Source organism: Larimichthys crocea, chromosome II, assembly GCF_000972845.2.
Source record: "Larimichthys crocea isolate SSNF chromosome II, L_crocea_2.0, whole genome shotgun sequence".
In the NCBI taxonomy this organism is placed as follows: domain Eukaryota; kingdom Metazoa; phylum Chordata; class Actinopteri; family Sciaenidae; genus Larimichthys; species Larimichthys crocea.
The window spans coordinates 2,219,867-2,237,426 of NC_040012.1; the positions used below are offsets into that span (position 1 = coordinate 2,219,867).

At 40.8% G+C, this 17,560-nt stretch overlaps 3 protein-coding genes across 4 annotated transcripts in view; 1 reads left to right on the plus strand and 2 right to left on the minus strand.

The window, feature by feature from the left end:
* pold3 (polymerase (DNA-directed), delta 3, accessory subunit) overlaps positions 1-5,973 on the plus strand; it is an 8,834-nt gene extending 2,861 nt beyond the window's left edge. The window contains exons 3-12 of one of the 2 annotated variants that reach the window (XM_019259713.2): positions 2,384-2,483; positions 2,584-2,623; positions 2,703-2,835; positions 2,916-3,168; positions 3,258-3,330; positions 4,126-4,270; positions 4,544-4,647; positions 4,815-4,903; positions 5,013-5,091; positions 5,560-5,973. In XM_019259713.2, coding sequence (XP_019115258.2) covers positions 2,384-2,483; positions 2,584-2,623; positions 2,703-2,835; positions 2,916-3,168; positions 3,258-3,330; positions 4,126-4,270; positions 4,544-4,647; positions 4,815-4,903; positions 5,013-5,091; positions 5,560-5,765 — 1,222 coding nt within the window. In that variant the 3' untranslated portion in view covers positions 5,766-5,973. The remainder of the gene's footprint in view (positions 1-2,383; positions 2,484-2,583; positions 2,624-2,702; positions 2,836-2,915; positions 3,169-3,257; positions 3,331-4,125; positions 4,271-4,543; positions 4,648-4,814; positions 4,904-5,012; positions 5,092-5,559) is intronic. The other variant, XM_019259714.2, reaches the window with a different exon arrangement.
* LOC104934998 (sodium- and chloride-dependent GABA transporter 3-like) lies at positions 5,786-12,508 on the minus strand. The gene is made up of 14 exons (XM_027290947.1): positions 12,314-12,508; positions 12,038-12,172; positions 11,720-11,857; positions 11,494-11,593; positions 10,963-11,095; positions 10,599-10,733; positions 10,194-10,297; positions 7,982-8,106; positions 7,778-7,890; positions 7,228-7,365; positions 7,043-7,145; positions 6,739-6,839; positions 6,424-6,594; positions 5,786-6,283 (listed from the first exon to the last, which is right to left on the minus strand). Exons 1-14 carry the CDS (start codon positions 12,468-12,470, stop codon positions 6,176-6,178), a joined length of 1,761 nt encoding a protein of 586 aa, XP_027146748.1. The 5' UTR covers positions 12,471-12,508; the 3' UTR covers positions 5,786-6,175.
* Positions 12,509-13,017: 509 nt separating this feature from the next.
* Positions 13,018-17,108, minus strand: LOC113748148 (sodium- and chloride-dependent GABA transporter 3-like). Its single transcript, XM_027290966.1, has 11 exons — positions 17,037-17,108; positions 15,887-16,019; positions 15,676-15,810; positions 15,335-15,438; positions 14,979-15,103; positions 14,771-14,883; positions 14,550-14,687; positions 14,219-14,321; positions 13,804-13,904; positions 13,371-13,541; positions 13,018-13,245 (listed from the first exon to the last, which is right to left on the minus strand). The coding sequence occupies exons 1-11, from the start codon at positions 17,075-17,077 to the stop codon at positions 13,138-13,140; spliced, it is 1,272 nt and encodes a 423-aa protein (XP_027146767.1). The 5' UTR covers positions 17,078-17,108; the 3' UTR covers positions 13,018-13,137.
* Between the last annotated feature and the right edge of the window lie 452 nt (positions 17,109-17,560).

Consider the following 17,560-nt stretch of genomic DNA (forward strand, 5'->3'; position numbering starts at 1 on the left):
TCCACTTCGTCAGTTCAGCTTGCAGTCTCCAGGGAGAACCCAAGGCTTCCCAGGCCAGCCGGAGAGAGACATAGTCCGTCCATCGTGTCTGGCCTTGCCCGGGGCCGCCTCCAGGTGGGACGTTGCCCGGAACATCTCACCAGGGAGACGTCCAGGAGGCATCCTCACGAGATGCCGAGCCACCTAGGGCAGCACAGCTTTCTACCTGAGCTCCTCGCGGAAATGGCCGAGCTTCTCACCCTATCTCTAAGGGAGAGCCCAGCCACCTCCTGCGAAGGAAATCACTTCGGCTTGTATCCGCTCTCATTCTTTCGGTCACTACCCAAAGCTCGTGACCACAGGTGAGGGTAGAACGTAGATCGACTGGTGAACCTTCTTCACCACGACGGACCGCGGACTCTCCATCCTTCCTCACAATTTTGGAAACAGCATGGACAATGTGTTGTTCCCCGGTAAAAACAATCCACCACTAAAACAACCTAATCTCCATGACAACAGGGACAGTGAGGATAGATCTATTATAAAACAGACTTATTGAACTTATGATGATTGCAGTCACTTTCATTAACTCACTGTTTGGCTGTGTTTGACAAACTCCCGAGTCAGACTCAGCCATTTGTAGGTCACCGTTTCAAAACACCAAACACACACACCTGAGTTTGATCACCTTTGACCTCCCACGTGAACAAATAAGCTATCTAAAAAACTACCGAACATGGTGTTTATATCTGACAAACCACAACTAAACACCACAGAAACTGAGCTACCGACAGTAAAAATCTGTTTTTCTTGAATTTAAGAGACATTTAAGAGATAATCTCCGAGCGAATGAAGCGGCAGCTCTCAGGTGATCGCGTACAGGTGTAATCAGCCTTGTACAAACATTTAGATGTGATTAAAGTCAGAAAGAAAAAGAAACTGGCGGGATTTTAAACCCGGTTCAGCGGCTGCTCTCCGTCAACAAACCGGCTCTGTCTGACCCAGAACAAAGTCCAGAAAAGAGGCTTGAACCCTGCACTTACTTCTTGTCGTGGTCGTTGACAAACTCGTCGATGTTGTCCAGATACAGCTCGTCCATTTGTCTCACGTTCAACCGATTAACTGCGCGGGAAGACGGTTTATTTACTTCCTGTCAAACGTCACATGTGCTGCTCTGCTTCCGGCGGGATGAGCTGCAGGCTGCCCCCTGCCGGAGGACACGAGGCATGCGGACGCTGACAACAGCTGATCACACACACCCACACACACACACACACACACTCTGTGGTGTCTAACTCAGTGGTTCTTAACCTTGTTGGAGGTACGAACCCCACCAGTTTCATATGCTCTTCACCGAACCCTTCTTAGTAAGTGGCCGGGGAGAAGGAGAGGGAAGTCTGGGCTTCCCTGCTGAAGCTGCTGTCCCCCGGCGACCCGACCTCGGATAAAGCGGGAGAAGACGAATGAACGTTTCCAAAGTTGCAGTCCGTTTTTACCCTCAACATAAGCAAAACTCCACTGATCAGCTGTAATAAGACTTGCCAGCTGATCACGATTGGACTCATCTACAGCTACGTGGCAACTTGTTTGTGCAGTCACACATTGAGACAGTGCGGTGAGAGTACTATCAATATCTGCACACAGAAAGCTGGCATAGTAGGAATGAAGAGGATATTTCCTTTGTTCCAGATCAGGTCTGCTCCTGCTGCTTCTCGTCGTAAACGCCTGAACAACCCTGACTCCTTTTGCTGTATTTGTAAACATCAGTGCATTTGTCAAACAAGCATATTTTGCATATTTTAAAGTAAAACTCAGTGATCAAGACGACAAGCCCTCACAAAGTGTGCAAGCAGTGTGTGGAGAGTTTACAGATGTGGACCAAAGGAACATGTGAAAAGTTGACATTTGGTATCCCCAAAAAAGTCATTGCACAGACTATTACTTTGATTTAGTGACAACAAGCACATGTCTGTTAAGTTCAGTATTTTTCATATTTTCTATAGTTCAAAAACTTGAGGTGATAGAGAAAAACTGGGATCAGTTTTGGATTCCGCCCCCAAAAATGAGACCTAACTCAACAAAAATTGTGTTTCCCGGTGTAATTTATGTGTCTCAGATCAATAAAGTTCAAATCTGTCTTTACAAACAAAGCAGCCGCACAATAAGTTTGCAAAATAAAGCTCTAAAGTTATTCAGTAATTATTAAAATCAATGGGGGAAAAGCTGATAAAAGAATCAGCAGCTTCTACATCTGTCTGAGTAAAGCCTGGTGTACCGGTGCCTGTCGGGGGTCATGTTGTAAATAAAGATTTTGCAGTGATGAATATCAATTATTTTGGAATACAACGACGAGAGAGTTGATGTCCATGTTAATAAAAATTTTAAATGTGTGTCTCGTGTTCAGGATGCTCTATCATTACTTGGATCACAAGAGGAAGGAAAGTTCAGCTCAGCTGCACGCCACTTATCTCGTGTCAGGGAAGTTCGAAGACAATGGCCAAACGGTGAGACACGATAAATCAACAAGACGTGTTTTGGCACATTTTTGATTTCAGATATTTTAATTTCATGTTGCTGATGTTTCTTCTCTTGATGCTTCTTCAGGGTCACAAGGTGTCAGTGGTCAAAGAAGATCAGTTGGAAGGTGTGTAGATGATTCATCGATCGTCCATCTGGTGTTAAAGACAAAGTATAGATAGATACCTTGTGTGTTTTCTTTGCAGATTTCAAATCCAAGATGAGCTTGGTAGTCAGTGTCCACGTCTACAGCGTCCAGAAAGCTCTACTGAAAGACAGCGGCCCTCTGTACAGCGTCGACTATGACGCTGTGAAAGACAATCTGAAGAACTGCACCAAGTATGTTGATCGTGTTTCTTTACAGCTACCCTGCAGCACAGAAGAGTTTTGAATGTACCAACAGTCTGCTCTGTTTGCAGATTCAGTGCGATCCGCTGTGCCAGCGCCGTGCCCATGTCCTCTCTGGAGCTGCAGCAGGCGAGACAGATCCATCAAGTTCCTGCACCAGAGCCCGAACACAAAAAACCTGCCATGAACGGAGAGGCGAACGCTTCCAAACCCTCCACCAAGCCCCAGAAAGGCATCATGGGAATGTTTGCCAGCAAGGCTGCTCCTAAAAACCAGGACAACGTCAAAGACATTAAGACAGAGCAGAAGGAGGACACACCTGTGGTACGGCTCGGTATTCTTTGGTTTGATTACAAAGACACAACTGAGTGAGTGCTGTGGTTTATTTTTTACGTCTGTGTTTTGTGTTATAGGCTGAAGCCCCCAAAAGCAAACCAGCTGCGAAGGCCAATCCTATGATGAACTTCTTCGGGACTCAGACAGCAAGTGAGTGCTACCAGCAGTCTGAATAGTCTCAGTACAGACGTGCATGTCGGTGTGTTTAAAGAAATCTGGCGACAGTGAAGTGTGACGGGTCACAGAAGGACGTTGACTGATTCTGTCCATTCAAAACGTGTCAACACGATGAAGGTTGACCAAATGAGAGCAGCTGGATCGACGTATGAATTAGTCCAACTGTAAATTTTATTTCCATAAAAGTTCCATAAAAGTTTCCATTATGCCGTTCTTTATTTGTTGAGGTGGAAGCTGATGATGGAAGATCATTAAAACTCATTCATAACACTGACATTTGAATATTTTTTTAGCTTCATCACATTGTTTCTGACTCGTGATCGAAAGGAAAGAGATGGATGTCATTGTTTCCAAACTTGACAACATATTTCTATCTAATAATCTTCTGCTTCAGTCCATATTTGTTGGCATTAACATTTTGGTCTAACTGCAACTAAAAGCACCAAGCATAATTTATATTTAAATAACAACAAATCTATTGGACTTGAGCACGATTATCCTAACTGACTTATGCTCTGAGCCAAAGGGCACTTTTATTATTTCATAATTATTTAAGCCATTATTGGATTAGTCTGATGCTGAATATATTTATGTTTATTCATTAAGTTGATTGATGATAAAATTAGTCCCACACAATCACAATATGTGGACTAATGTGTGTGTGAATGTGGTAACCGTCGATTGTCAGTAGACGTCACAGGCAGTCTGCTGACTCCTTCACTCACTAACTCTTTAAAAACTAAACACTCGTCCTCACTTCTTCTTCAGAGAAACCAGACAAAACTGAGAAGAAGGAGGAAGCAGCTCAGTCGTCTTCATCAGCCGAGGTGCAACGCCAGAGTTCACAGCCCGAAGAGAAACGAGAAGCTCCTGCAGTGCAGCCGCCAAAAGACACAAAGAAAGAGGCCAGGAGGTCTGTGTGTCTGTGTGTGTGTGTCTGTGTGTGTCTGTGTGTGTGTCTGTGTGTGTGTGTGTCTCTGTGTGTGTGTGTGTGTGTGTCTGTGTGTCTGTGTGTGTGTCTACACTTTAATTTATTAACTTGGAATATGGACTTTGTATTTCTTGGCAATAAAAGTGTTTTGTGACTCATGTAAGACGTAAAACACTTTGAACAGAGTGTCTTCGGTAATGATGATGTCAGCTCTGGCTATAAATGTTTTCAAATTCAAGTCTTCTCTCGTTGAAGCAAAAGCAAGCGGGTCGTGGATTCTGACAGCGAGGAGGAGAAGATGGAGAAGAAAAAGAGACGAAGGATTAAGAAGCCTGAACCAGACAGCAGCGATGAAGATGGTGAGCGGTTAAAAATCAGCCTGATAATGTACGAGAAATGTGACTGTTGACTACAGATCATGAAGAATTTGACATCTGTCTTCATGACGTTGTTATTTTTGGCTACAGTTCCTTGTTAATTCATGTTGCAAAGCCAAAATATTGAAGATGTTTGTTCATCTCTTCAGTCATCCCAGATTCTCCACAGCAGATGAAAACAAGAGAACTGTCGCCAAGTCCTGAGAAGGAGGTCGAGCCTGTTTCACATTCACCTTCTGTAAGTGTGAAAGAGAGAAAACATGTTTATTCCACCATTAAACTTTGAAGAAATGTTTTTATGTGTTTTACACAGAATCTCATTTTCATGCATTTGTTTTATTCGACAGCAGGGGAACTCTCAGAAGACGAGGAAGAGGAGACGAGTCCTGAAAGCTCGTACCTTTGTAGATGACGAAGGATGCATCGGTATGAAAAGCAGACAAATGGCAAAAAAAAAAAACATCTTAAAAGAACTTTTTTAACAAATTGTTATATTCTTGTTTAATAATTTAGTCTGAAAATTTGGAGGGAAAATGGAAAATTGTGATTGAACATTTTGACATCTTAATATATTTAGTTTAGTTTGACCCAAAATCCAAAGATATTTAATTCACTATAATGAAGGACCAGTAAAACGGCCAATATTAACATTTTAAGTATTGGTAATTGAACATTTTTGCCATTTTTACTCTCAACTATTTCTATAAACATACAGTACATAGTCCTTTCTGTTTGTTTCAGCTCTGTATTTAATGGTCCTTCTAATAGTGTGTAGAAATGGAACTGACAAAAGACCTTTTTTAATATCATTTACTTTATTACACATATTGCTGATATATTCGCACATTACAAGCACAAAATCGCTGGTTTATGTTTTTGTTTTTCCCCCCACAGTGACAGAGAAATGCTATGAGAGCGAATCGTACTCTGAAACAGAAGACGACGTTCAGGCCACCAAACAAGCTTCGAAAGATCCCGTCCCAGCAAAACGACCAGCAAGTCACAAACCGGACGAGAAGAAAAGCCAGAAGAAAACTTCCGCTAATGCAAATAAAGGAAGTAAACAAGCTTCAATCATGGGATTCTTCCAAAAGAAATGACGGAGAGAAGGGCGGGACACTTTTATTGGCTCTTACAAACGACGAGCACTGCTGCAAACCTCCTGTGACGGCTCGGACGGGACAGTCGAGGAATGCAAATCACTTCTGAACAGGACTTCAACTACATGAACAAACATTTAACTTGACATGACCGTAACCATTACCTGCTGTGAATACATATCCTACTAAATAAACGTTAAAAAAGAAACAATGTGTTTTTCCTCAATCACTCATAGAGGCTTAATAATAATGTATCCTCCTGTTACAATATTTAGGATTGTTGCCTGATAAATTAATATTTTCTATTCTTTTGCCTTTAGTTGTTTCAGCATGTCATTTAAATCTCTGAGCTGCATTGATTACTTTAAGCTTAAAGACATTACGATAGCAGAAATGTGTTGCAGGTCACTCTAAGTTGTCACTGCAGACGCCGTCAGTTCAACAGTCGTTCCCTCCTCTTCATTTTTTCTCCTCTGCCAGGCTGGATTTTCAGCAGGACGACAAAGGACGGACAAACGCTGGAACAAACAAGACGAGTAAGTTCGCACACTGCCACAATCAAAAGGACAGTTACAGGAGACATTTCAGGGCCATCTTTACCATCAAAATGAGAATAGTTTCTTACAGTATGTTTAGACTGTATCAGATGGACACTGACCTCTCTGAAGGTTCCTGGTGTCAAACACATCTGTCCAGCTGCCCACAGTGGCACAACGAGAATAATGGAGAGTGTCATGGTCCATCCCAGTGCGTACGCCCAGTCGGGGTACGTGTACGAGTCATTAATGCGGAGGTGTTTGTAATCAACCATGTACAGGATGAAGGAAATCTGTGAATGTGAGGAGATGTTTTTTGATGCATGGAGACAATGAAAATTGAGAAATCTCACTCCAATTTCATAAATTGCAGAGCATGGCTGTCTTGTAGAAAAATATACCTACAGTTTGTTTCTGTTCAAACCTTTCTGACTCACCAGTGACAGCAGAGGAATGATGTATTTCCAGCACAGTTTGAAGAAAACAGAAGGTCTTTGTCCGGTCATGTCCTCAATGATGTCAATAACACGATCAGCACCTGGTAGAAATTCATAGACTGTACATGAGACCTTTATAAAGTTAGATTAACTTCTTTATTAGTATTATAGTACTGCAGCCAGTCTGAGCAAAGTTACACTTTTAAAAACACAAAACCTCATGAATGATTATAAGAACCAAATGAGGCACAGTTGCAGATTTCACCATGAACATTAGATATCGTATAAATGCTTATTTGCTTACCAAAACTCCAGGCCAGAGCGAGACACTCAGATAAAGCTATGAAATAATGACAAGCTCTGGTAGAGCCATAATTATCGATAAGCTGGAAAATGTAGATCCCTCCCTACAGAAGAGATGAGATTTCAATATGGGAAATAGTTTTACAGACATTTGTGACAATAGTTGTATCTGCGTATTCTATTAACCTCAGTGACAAGCATCAGATGTAAGAGGAAGAAGATCAAGCAGATGATGAGGGCAAAGATCTCGTGTCTTCCAGGTTTATGAAAAACCTTCGGAAACACGTCACATACTGAGGTGATAAAACACTCGATATCCACAAACTAGGGATGAAATAAGATGAGTAAACAATAAAAAATGTTGTGCCCAGCGCCGGTCCTGGCCACATTTGCGCCCTGGGCGAACACCCCCCCCCACCCCCCGAGGCGAACATTTTCCCGTGCGCCCCTGGATGCGCCGTGCGCCCCTGGATGCGTGCGCCCCCCATCGCCGTGCGCCCCTGGATGCGTGCGCCCCCATCGGAGCCAACACCCCGCTCCCGGGGCGCCCGCTCCGCTAACTTAATGAGCGGATTCGAAAATTACCGAGGTTTTTTGCTTTTTCGGGCGTTCGTGCGCCCCCCACGGTGAATGCGCCCTGGGCGGCCGCCCACATTGCCCATAGCTAGGACCGGCCCTGGTTGTGCCTGTAATGCTTTGGTAAAATATCAATAGGTAAAACAGCTAAACATCTTACATGTGTGTCAACAGTGAGAAAAAAGAGCATCAGGAAAAAGCAGACAGTCCAGAACTGTGGAAAAGGCATCATAGCTGTTGCCTGAGGGTAAGTAATGAAGGCCAAACCTGGACCTGTGAACAGGAATGAAACAAGAAAATTATTTGAATTTGGACTTAATATAGAATATTGCATTCTTATTATAATTCAATTATACAAGTATACCTGACTCGGCTACAGCGTCGACAGTAACACCCTGTTTCTGAGCCATGAATCCAAGTACAGAGAAGACGACAAATCCAGCAACAAAACTGGTCCCACTGTTGAGCAGACAGAGCAAGAAGCAGTCCCTAGAGGTCACAGAAAGACAGGTAAAGACCCTTCAAAAAGTTAAAAAGAAATGTGCACATACTGTATATGTAAACCTTCTCATTCAAATGTTTTATTTATTTTTGCACCTTTTGCTTTGATGAAAGCTTTGAACACATTTGCTTTCTTTAAATCAGCTTAGAGGTAGGTTCACCTGAAATGGTGTACCATGTTGAGTTAATTAGTAGAATTTTTTAAATTGTGTTTAATGCGGTGGGCCGGAAGTGCAAAACACAACAGCAAATTCAAAAACACAATAGCAAATCAAATAACACAACAGCAAATTCAAAAACACAGTAGCAAATCAAATAACATGTAGTCGGGCACTATATTTTAAAGTGTAGATAGCGTTACCGCAGTACTGTATCATATTGAAGTTATTGATTAATATTCCTAATTCCGAGGTTGTAGCTCGTTGTCTGTCTTACTACAGTTGAAAATATGCGTGTTTTGAGTTTTAACAATGTTTCACTTAAGAGTTATTGATCCCGGAAGTGCCAGTACCTTTCCAACTTTAATTACGAGATCTTTTCTCGTAATTACGAGATAATGTGTCTAATTTTATTTTTTTTATCCAGTGAATGCAATGCGGTTCAATGGTCAACCAGTCCATTCAGCGATGATTCATGTCGCCCGAGGATACATACCTTTTCTGTTATGTTATTTAATTTGCTGTTGTGTTATTTGATTTGCTATTGTGTTATTCGATTTGCTGTTGTGTTATTTGATTTGCAATTGTGTTTTTGTATTTGCTGTTGTGTTATTCGATTTGCTGTTGTTGTTTTATTTGCTGTTGTGTTATTCGATTTGCTGTTGTGTTATTTGATTTGCTGTTGTGTTATTCGATTTGCTGTTGTGTTATTTGATTTGCTATTGTGTTTTTGAATTTGCTGTTGTGTTTTTGAATTTTCTGTTGTTATTTGAATTTTCTGTTGTTATTTGAATTTGCTATTGTGTTTTTGAATTTGCTGTTGTGTTATTCGATTTGCTGTTGTGTTATTCGATTTGCTGTTGTGTTTTTGAATTTGCTGTTGTGTTTTTGAATTTTCTGTTGTGTTATTTGAATTTGCTGTTGTGTTTTTGAATTTGCTGTTGTGTTATTTGATTTGCTATTGTGTTTTTGAATTTGCTGTTGTGTTTTGCACTTCATGGCCACAGTAGTTTAGGACCTGTTGTTGTGTTGTTCAGACAGATGTTGGCATCAATAATATCCCTATTCAACTACTGTAGTAATACATGTTATGGCAAGAACTGCTCAACTATTTAAAGAGAAGCGACAGTTCATCGTTACTTTAAGAGATGAAGGTCAGTCAATCCAGAACATTTTAAGAACCTTGTCTTCAAGAGAAGTCACAAAAAAAATCAAATGATATGACCAAACTGCCTGTCAAGCTCCGCTCCACACAGATGTTTCATAGAGTTCACTTAGCAGACACATCTCAACATCAATTGTTGTGGAGGAGACTGTGCGAATTAGGCGTTCATGGTGGAACTGCTTCATAGAAACCACTACCAACAAGAAGAGATAAACAAGGAATGGATATTAGACCTGTGGAAATCTGTTTGGCCTGATAAGTCCAAACTTGGAATGTTTTTGTTCTGTCATGTCTTTGTGAGAAGTTGAATGGATGGGATCTGCATGTGTGGTTCCCACTGTGAACGGGAGCACGGAGCAGGAAATATGATGGCTTTGCGTTGGGTGCTTTGCTAGTGACATTGCTGGTAATTTTTTCAGACTTTAAGGCACACTTAGTCAGCACGGCTACCATAGTATTCTGCAGTGAGATTCCATGTCATCTAGTTTGAACTTAGTGGGACCATCATTTGTTTTTCAGTAGGACAATGATGCACATCACACCTCCAGGCTATGTAAGGTCTATTGACTATCCTAAACCCAATTTAGATTATTTGGGATGGGTGGGACCACGTGATGAAGGAAAAGCGACATATATGGAAACTCCATTAAGACGGTTGAAAAAATATCCCAGGTCGCTACCTCATAAAGCAGACTCATATATTACATGCATTATTATTACTTAAGTGATTGTGTTTTGTAACCTATACTTACTTATAACAGTTGTTCTTGTAGTCATTGTAGCTGCCCAAAACCTTCAGAATTCCTAAACTCACGTTGAAGGAGAAGCATATTTGTGATCCTGCATCTATCCAAACCTATAATATAACAAAAAGTATATAACAGTCCATTAATTAGTTACTGAAGAAATATCATGCAGGTCCAATCCCCCAGGTAGTTAGTAATAGTAGTAGTTGTTCCCAGGTAGTGAACAACGTTCACATTGTTCACTACCTTCAGGCTGGGTAAGGTATAGTCGATTCTCTGATTAGAACAAGTCTTTGTTTAGAGTCACTAGGTTTAGGGGTGCTATTTTTCTGGGGTTTCTGTTATTAGATAAAGGTTAGTTAGTGAGGTTTTTGAATGTCAATATAATATTCATCAACCTAAACAAGATACCTCAAGGTTAGCCAGGCGGTTCAAGTCTGGATACAGGTAGAAGTGGATCCCTTCCCAAGCTCCAGGCAGAGTCAAGCCTCTGATGAGCAGTATTACAAGCATCACGTAGGGGAAAGTAGCCGTGAAGTATGCAACCTTTTTTAAAATATGTAAAAAGTATTATTAATAACCAGAATTAATGGATGCTACATGGCATACTTAGTAAAATGCAGAATTATTGGTCTGTGTACTACAAGTAACATTTTCGGTTTAGTGGATGGTATGCTATTTTAAATGAAAAGGAAATTGTTGAAGAAAAAGTAATAATTAGAGATTATCAATGATGATATGCACCATAATTCGATAAAAAATGTTTCCACAGAACCTTTCCAGAAGATCTGACACCTTTCCAGATACTGAAGTAGCAGAACACCCAGCAGACCAGAAGACACAAAGCCAGATCCCACCTCACACTGCCCAGCTCCTCAATACCTCCTGACATGGCCAGCACCCGCCGTCTGAGGAGAGGGAACATTAACAGGTACACATGATGAGACAAAAAAACATGACATATAATTTCAGACATTTGTTACAAATGAGGTGTCCTCATATCAATCTAACTAAATGACCTTTTAATCCCTGGTTTAAAATGTTTACGCTTCTATGAATGTCTAACGGTGGCCAGTGAGTCTGCTGAAGCAGTGAAGGATCTGAAGTCAGGTCGTCAACATACTGCACACACGAGCCAAAGTTAAGTTTCCCAGTGATTTTTATGTCTTTGTTTAGAATATTACCAGCAGATATGTTGATAAAGAAGCAGGTGTTTAAAATGTTTTTGAAATCATAGTAATAAATTCCTATAACATTAAGACCTGGTCAAACATCATTATTGGTGAGAAAATGAATATAAACTCACTCCCAGAACTCAGTAGCAGCAGAGGTGGTGTTGGTCAGCCTGGTTTGATTTGTCCAATTTGTTGAGGGAGAATCCAAAATCTGAAGACTCGTACAGTTAGCTGATTTAGAGAATAAGTAAAGGATAATACTAAATTTGACAAATCACTGTTACACATGAAAGTCCCCAGACAAAAGTGCACAAATACTGTAATTGTATTATGGAAAAGTCCATAGTCTAAGAATACCTGTGTTCCAGGTGTTCTCACAGCTGGCCCAGGGGAGCTGAGATCTGAACGAGAACACCAGGTAGAGGAGAGCCCAGACTTGGACTATAATGTAGCTGAAGCCATATAGTGTCATTATAAAATGTCCATATCCAATTCCTAAAAAAACAAAAACAAGACAGAGTTTATCTTTTTGGTACATTTTAATATCTGTGATGGTTTAAACATGTATGTGAACTACATTGTCAGAGCTAGTTGAGCTTTGAATACATAAATAACTCAATTTCACAAGTTGATATTGAAGTGTAACGGCCAAAATGTCACATCACATGAATTCACCTCGTGCCAGTGGACACAACTTGGCCCAGCAGGTGATGAATCCTTCCTGGGTGTACTGACCAACGGAGGTCTCCAGTAGGAACAGAGGTATCCCAACCACCACAGCTAACAGACCATACGGCACCAGAAAGGCACCTACAGGAAAGTTAGACAGACATGTACACCAACTGAAATGACACTTACTTCAGTATTATCTTCTCATTTAAAGATCAGTATTTCCCTAAATCACACCCAAACGAATACAACTCACTTAATAACAGATTTTATAACATTCACCTCCACCGTTCTTGTAGCAGAGGTAAGGAAATCTCCACAGGTTTCCCAGGCCGACCACATTTCCTGCAACAACCAGAATATATTCAGTTTTACTGGCCCACTGTCCTCTGTCTGCAGCCTTCTTCTGAGTTTCTGTTTTTCTTCTTTGTCTGTTCATCTCAACATCAAGGATGTTATCCGTTGTGTGTTTCAGTCTCAACTGCAAAGAACTGCAAACTGATAATTCATTTGACTACATCCTGATCTCAATAAAATAATACCAGTCATTCTGGTTCAATTCCAATTCCATATGTTTTCTTTATTAACCAAACCCAGAGGTAATGCAGCTTCATGGTAAAACATGCAAAAATGTCCTCATTATAATAACCCTGTTAACAGTTTATCATTGTCATGTTTGTTTAACTGGGAGAAGTTATTTTTCATTAGCATATTTAATTTCAATGGAACCATATTCACTAAATGATACACTATTAAGAACATTTGAATACTCAAGAATTCCCCCTCTGGGATCTCTGCATCATTTCTATACACTCAGATATACCGGTTGACACAATGTTGTCGCCCTCTTAGACACTGCATATTAACTATGACTGTGCCAAGCTGTTGATTAAAGACAAAATGAGGAAAATGGAACATTTTAAGTGCTTTATTAAGCAATCAGTAACTTCAGTCCTATATTTAAAAATACAAATAGGAAAGTAGTAAGTAAGTTAAAGACCCAGACTCCAGTGCAGATTTGAACAAAAGCATTATTATCATTCATCAAGATGACAGCTACATTGATGACAATGAAATGTTGACTTAATGTAACTTTGCAGGTCACTCTAAGTTGTCACTGCAGACGCCGTCAGTTCAGCAGTCGTTCCCTCCTCTTCATTTTTTCTCCTCTGCCAGGCTGGATCTTCAGCAGGACGACAAAGGACGGACAAACGCTGGAACAAACGAGATGAGTAAGTTCACACACCCCCACTGTCATCAGGACAAGTACAGGACACATTTTAGGACTCTTTGGACCTAAAACATCAGTGGAACATGTGGCATATTGAGTGACACTGACCTGTCTGAAGGTTCCTGGTGTCAAACACATCTGTCCAGCTGCCCACAGTGGCACAATGAGAACAGAGGAGAGTGTCATGGTCCATCCCAGTGCGTACGCCCAGTTGGGGTAAATGTACGAGTCTTTAATCCTGGGGTGTTTGTAATCAACCATGTACAGGATGAAGGAACTCTGTGAATGTGAGGAGATGTTTTTGTGATACCTGAACACATTATTACGTTTTGGCAAATCAAAGGTCACAGTCACACATAATTTAAATTAAGATCTGCTGAAGATGGAAGGTGAAAATATGAAATTCACATAAATAATCCAGCAAATCTAGCTGCACAAAATCCAGTTGACAAACCTCACTCCAGTTTAACTGCCTCGCATGGCTGCAGACTGTCGTATTACTACACTACATTTAGTTTCTGTTCAAACTTTTCTGACTCACCAGTGACAGCAGAGGAATGATGTATTTCCAGCACAGTTTGAAGAAAACAGAAGGTCTTTGTCCGGTCATGTCTTCGATGATGTCAATAACACGATCAGCACCTGATAGAAATTCATAGACTGTACATTAGACCTTTTTAAAGTTAGATTAACTTCTTTATTAGTAGAACAGTATTGTATGTAAAATTAGACAGAACAAGGAGGAAGGAGAAACAATCTCTATCAAACATTTGGTTACATTCATGCAATGAAGCCAGTCTGACCAAAGCTATGTAATGAAATCAGTGCTTCTATTCATCCTAACATTAAAAAAACACATAACCTGATGACTGATTATTAGAAATAAATCAGGCACAGTTGTATACAGATTGTATCATGGACGTCAGATGCTTTATGCTAGAATGCTTTATGCTTACCAAAACACCAGGCCAGAGCCAGGCACTCAGACAAAGCTATGAAATCATTACAAGCTCTTGTACAGGCATAATAATCAACAAGCTGGAATATGTAAATCCCTCCCTGCAGAAGAAAGAGGCGAGATTTAAATATGAGAGTTTCACAACAATTTATGACAATACATTAACAATACATTTAAATTTAGTCATTTAGCTGATTTTATTCAAAGCAACTTACAAAACTAGGAAACAATCAAGGTACTAGGACGAGGATACAACAATAGTTGTCAATGTAGGGATATAGTTGTATTGGTAGAACAATACTGTAGTTCCATTGATGTATTTTATTCACCTCAGTGACAAACATCAGATGTAAGAGGAAGAAGATCAAGCAGATGATGAGGGCAAAGATCTCGTGTCTTCCAGGTTTATGAAACTGCTTCGGAAACATGTCGCTGACTGAGGTGATAAGAGTCTCAACTGTCACAAACTGGGAATGAAATAAAATGAGCAAACAACTGATTTGCAATGCTTTGGTAATTTATCAATAAGTAAAACATCTAAACATCTTACATGTGTGTCAACAGTGAGAAAAATGAGCATCAGGAAAAAGCAGACAGTCCAGAACTGTGGCAAAGGCATCATAGCTGTTGCCTGAGGGTAAGCAATGAAGGCCAAACCTGGACCTGTGAACAAGAATGAAACAAGTCAGAGAAAGTTATTTAAATCTGGACTTAATGTGGAATTTGGCCAGCATGTCATATCAAATATTTATCTATACCTGACTCGGCTACAGCGTCAACAGTAACACCCTGTTTCTGAGCCATGAATCCAAGTACAGAGAAGACGACAAATCCAGCAACAAAACTGGTCCCACTGTTCAGCAGACAGAGCCAGAAGCAGTCCCTAGAGGTCACAGAAAGACAACAGCCACTGTCAAAAACAGGATATTCCTGTGGACATGTGCAAAGTGAATTTCTTTTGGTGTGTAATGTAAGAAAACGTTTTTTGAACACCAAAATATAAGATGATATAGACTTTTTGATTCCATGGCGAGGAAATGGCATCACAGGGGTGGCAGCCAGTTACAGCGAACTAAGATATGTAGTTTAAAAGTTATATTTCAGTTATACTTACTTGTAACAGTTGTTGTTGTAATCATTAAAGCTGCCCAAGACATTTAGAGTCCCTGCAGTCAGGCTGTAGGAGAAAAATATTTGAGCTCCTGCCTCTATCCAGACCTGTAATGTAAAAAAGAAATGCATTATCTATTGAAGAACGTCTTGTAACGTTCACTGTGATACTTAGTTATTATGAGGTGCTTGATCATTAGTGGCCATAATCAGGAGAAAGACTCCAGGTCAGACTCAGAATGACCCAAGAACCAGCCAGGTGGACCAAACCCAACAAAACAATGTATCCAAACAAAGGCCTCAGTCTGCATAATATTCTAAAGTGGGAAGGAGTAAAAAGGCTACCTCAAGGTGCGCCAGGCGGTTCACATCTGGATACAGGTAATAGTAGATCCCATCCCAAGCTCCAGGTAGAGTCAAGCCTCTGATGAGTAGGATCAGGAGCATTACGTAGGGGAACGTGGCTGTTAAATATGCTACCTAAAATGAAAAGGGAAAGCCATCATTAAAGGTAATTGTTGGTCAAAAAGAGAGATTTTAAATATTTCCACAGCACCTTTCCTGAGGATTTGACACTTTTCCAAATACTGAAGTAGCAGAACATCCAGCTGGCCAGAAGACACAAAGCCAGATCCCACCTCACACTGCCCAGCTCCTCAATGCCTCCAGACATGGCCAGCACCCGCCGTCTGAGGAGAGGGGAAATTTGAGAGGTACATGTGATGTGACAAAAAAATTGGATTTATGAATTCTAGACAACCAAGTTCCACTTCTGGAGGCAGACCTGGAAACTGAGCTCACTGCTGAGCATTCGGTGGCTAGGACCTAATACATGGGGTTCAGCTAGGCACAGCCCGAAGAAACATGGATCCACCGCCCTGTGGGCCCATCACACGTAGGGACAGGCATAGAGGTCGGTTGCCCTGCCATACCTACCTATAGTCTTGGGATCTGAGGGAGAAGACAGGTTCTGGAAGGCTTGAAGGGCTGCAGCTTCAGTAGTTGTGGAGGCAAAAACCCAGGTTTGGAAGGAATTCAGGGAGGCCATGGAGAAAGACTTTTGGTTGACCTCAAGGAAGTTCTGACAACCCGTTCGACAACTCAGGAAGGGAAAGCAGAGCTTGGCTCAGGCTGTAATCAGCTGGTGTGGAGAATTGCTGTTACACCAACCAACACACCCTCTGTGGACGAGGCAGAGCCAGAAGACTCACCCAAATCTCTGACAGAGGTTGCCATGGTGGTCAAGAAGCTCTTTGGCAGCAAGGCGCCAGGTGTGAATGAGCTACTGAAGGTTTTGGACTTTGTTGGGCTGTCTTGGCTGTCAAGAAATTTGATTTGATTTAGTGGTACAAGCCGATGTCTCTTCATATAACCCAGGGATTTACCTAAATGACAATTTAATCCCTGGTCGAAAATGTGGCAAGTGATTGAGGTGACCAATGTCAACATATGATAAAGAGTTAAAGCAGGTATATAGAAATGTCTTCTGTTTTTCAGGTTCTTATCGACATCATTAGAGCTGGTAATTGCGTGTTACATCAAAACCCCATGAATTTGTATCTTCGAGAAACTATTTGATGATTAAAAAAAGTGTGCAAAGGTGTTAAACATTAAGAAGATCATGGTTATTAGAAACATTATATAGTCAGTATATAGTCACTTGAATGTCATAACTGGTCAGTAAAAGAAAACCAATATAAACTCACTCCCAGAACTCGGTAGCAGCAGAGGTGGTGTTTGTCGGCATGGTCTGATTTGTCTGATTCGTTGTGGGAGAATCCAAAATCTGAAGACTCGTACAGTTAGCTGGTTTAGAGAAAAAACAAGTATAACAACAACAACAACTAAACATATAATTTTATGTAAGCTTTAAATATAGTATAGGTTTACCTGTATTCCAGGTGTTCTCACAGCTGGCCCAGGGGAGCTGAGATCTGAACGAGAACACCAGGTAGAGGAGAGCCCAGACTTGGACTATAATGTAGCTGAAGCCATATAGTGTCATTATAAAATGTCCATATCCAATTCCTAAAAAAACAAAAACAAGACAGAGTTTATCTTTTTGGTACATTTTAATATCTGTGATGGTTTAAACATGTATGTGAACTACATTGTCAGAGCTAGTTGAGCTTTGAATACATAAATAACTCAATTTCACAAGTTGATATTGAAGTGTAACGGCCAAAATGTCACATCACATGAATTCACCTCGTGCCAGTGGACACAACTT

What these genes read in the sequence shown, in the direction of transcription:
- LOC104934998 (XM_027290947.1), bottom strand. Translation starts at nt 12,470, where the DNA reads ATGAACAGACAAAGAAGAAAAACAGAAACTCAGAAGAAGGCTGCAGAC. An exon ending in TGAGAACACCTGGAACACAG is followed by an intron (nt 11,594 to 11,719) that starts GTATTCTTAGAC and finishes TCTCTAAATCAG; the next exon opens with CTAACTGTACGAGTCTTCAG. An exon ending in GTGTCAGATCTTCTGGAAAG is followed by an intron (nt 10,734 to 10,962) that starts GTTCTGTGGAAA and finishes ATTTTAAAAAAG; the next exon opens with GTTGCATACTTCACGGCTAC.
- LOC113748148 (XM_027290966.1), bottom strand. Translation starts at nt 17,077, where the DNA reads ATGCCGACAAACACCACCTCTGCTGCTACCGAGTTCTGGGA. An exon ending in GCTGCTACCGAGTTCTGGGA is followed by an intron (nt 16,020 to 17,036) that starts GTGAGTTTATAT and finishes CCCTCTCCTCAG; the next exon opens with ACGGCGGGTGCTGGCCATGT. An exon ending in CACCAGGAACCTTCAGACAG is followed by an intron (nt 13,246 to 13,370) that starts GTCAGTGTCACT and finishes CGTTTGTTCCAG; the next exon opens with CGTTTGTCCGTCCTTTGTCG.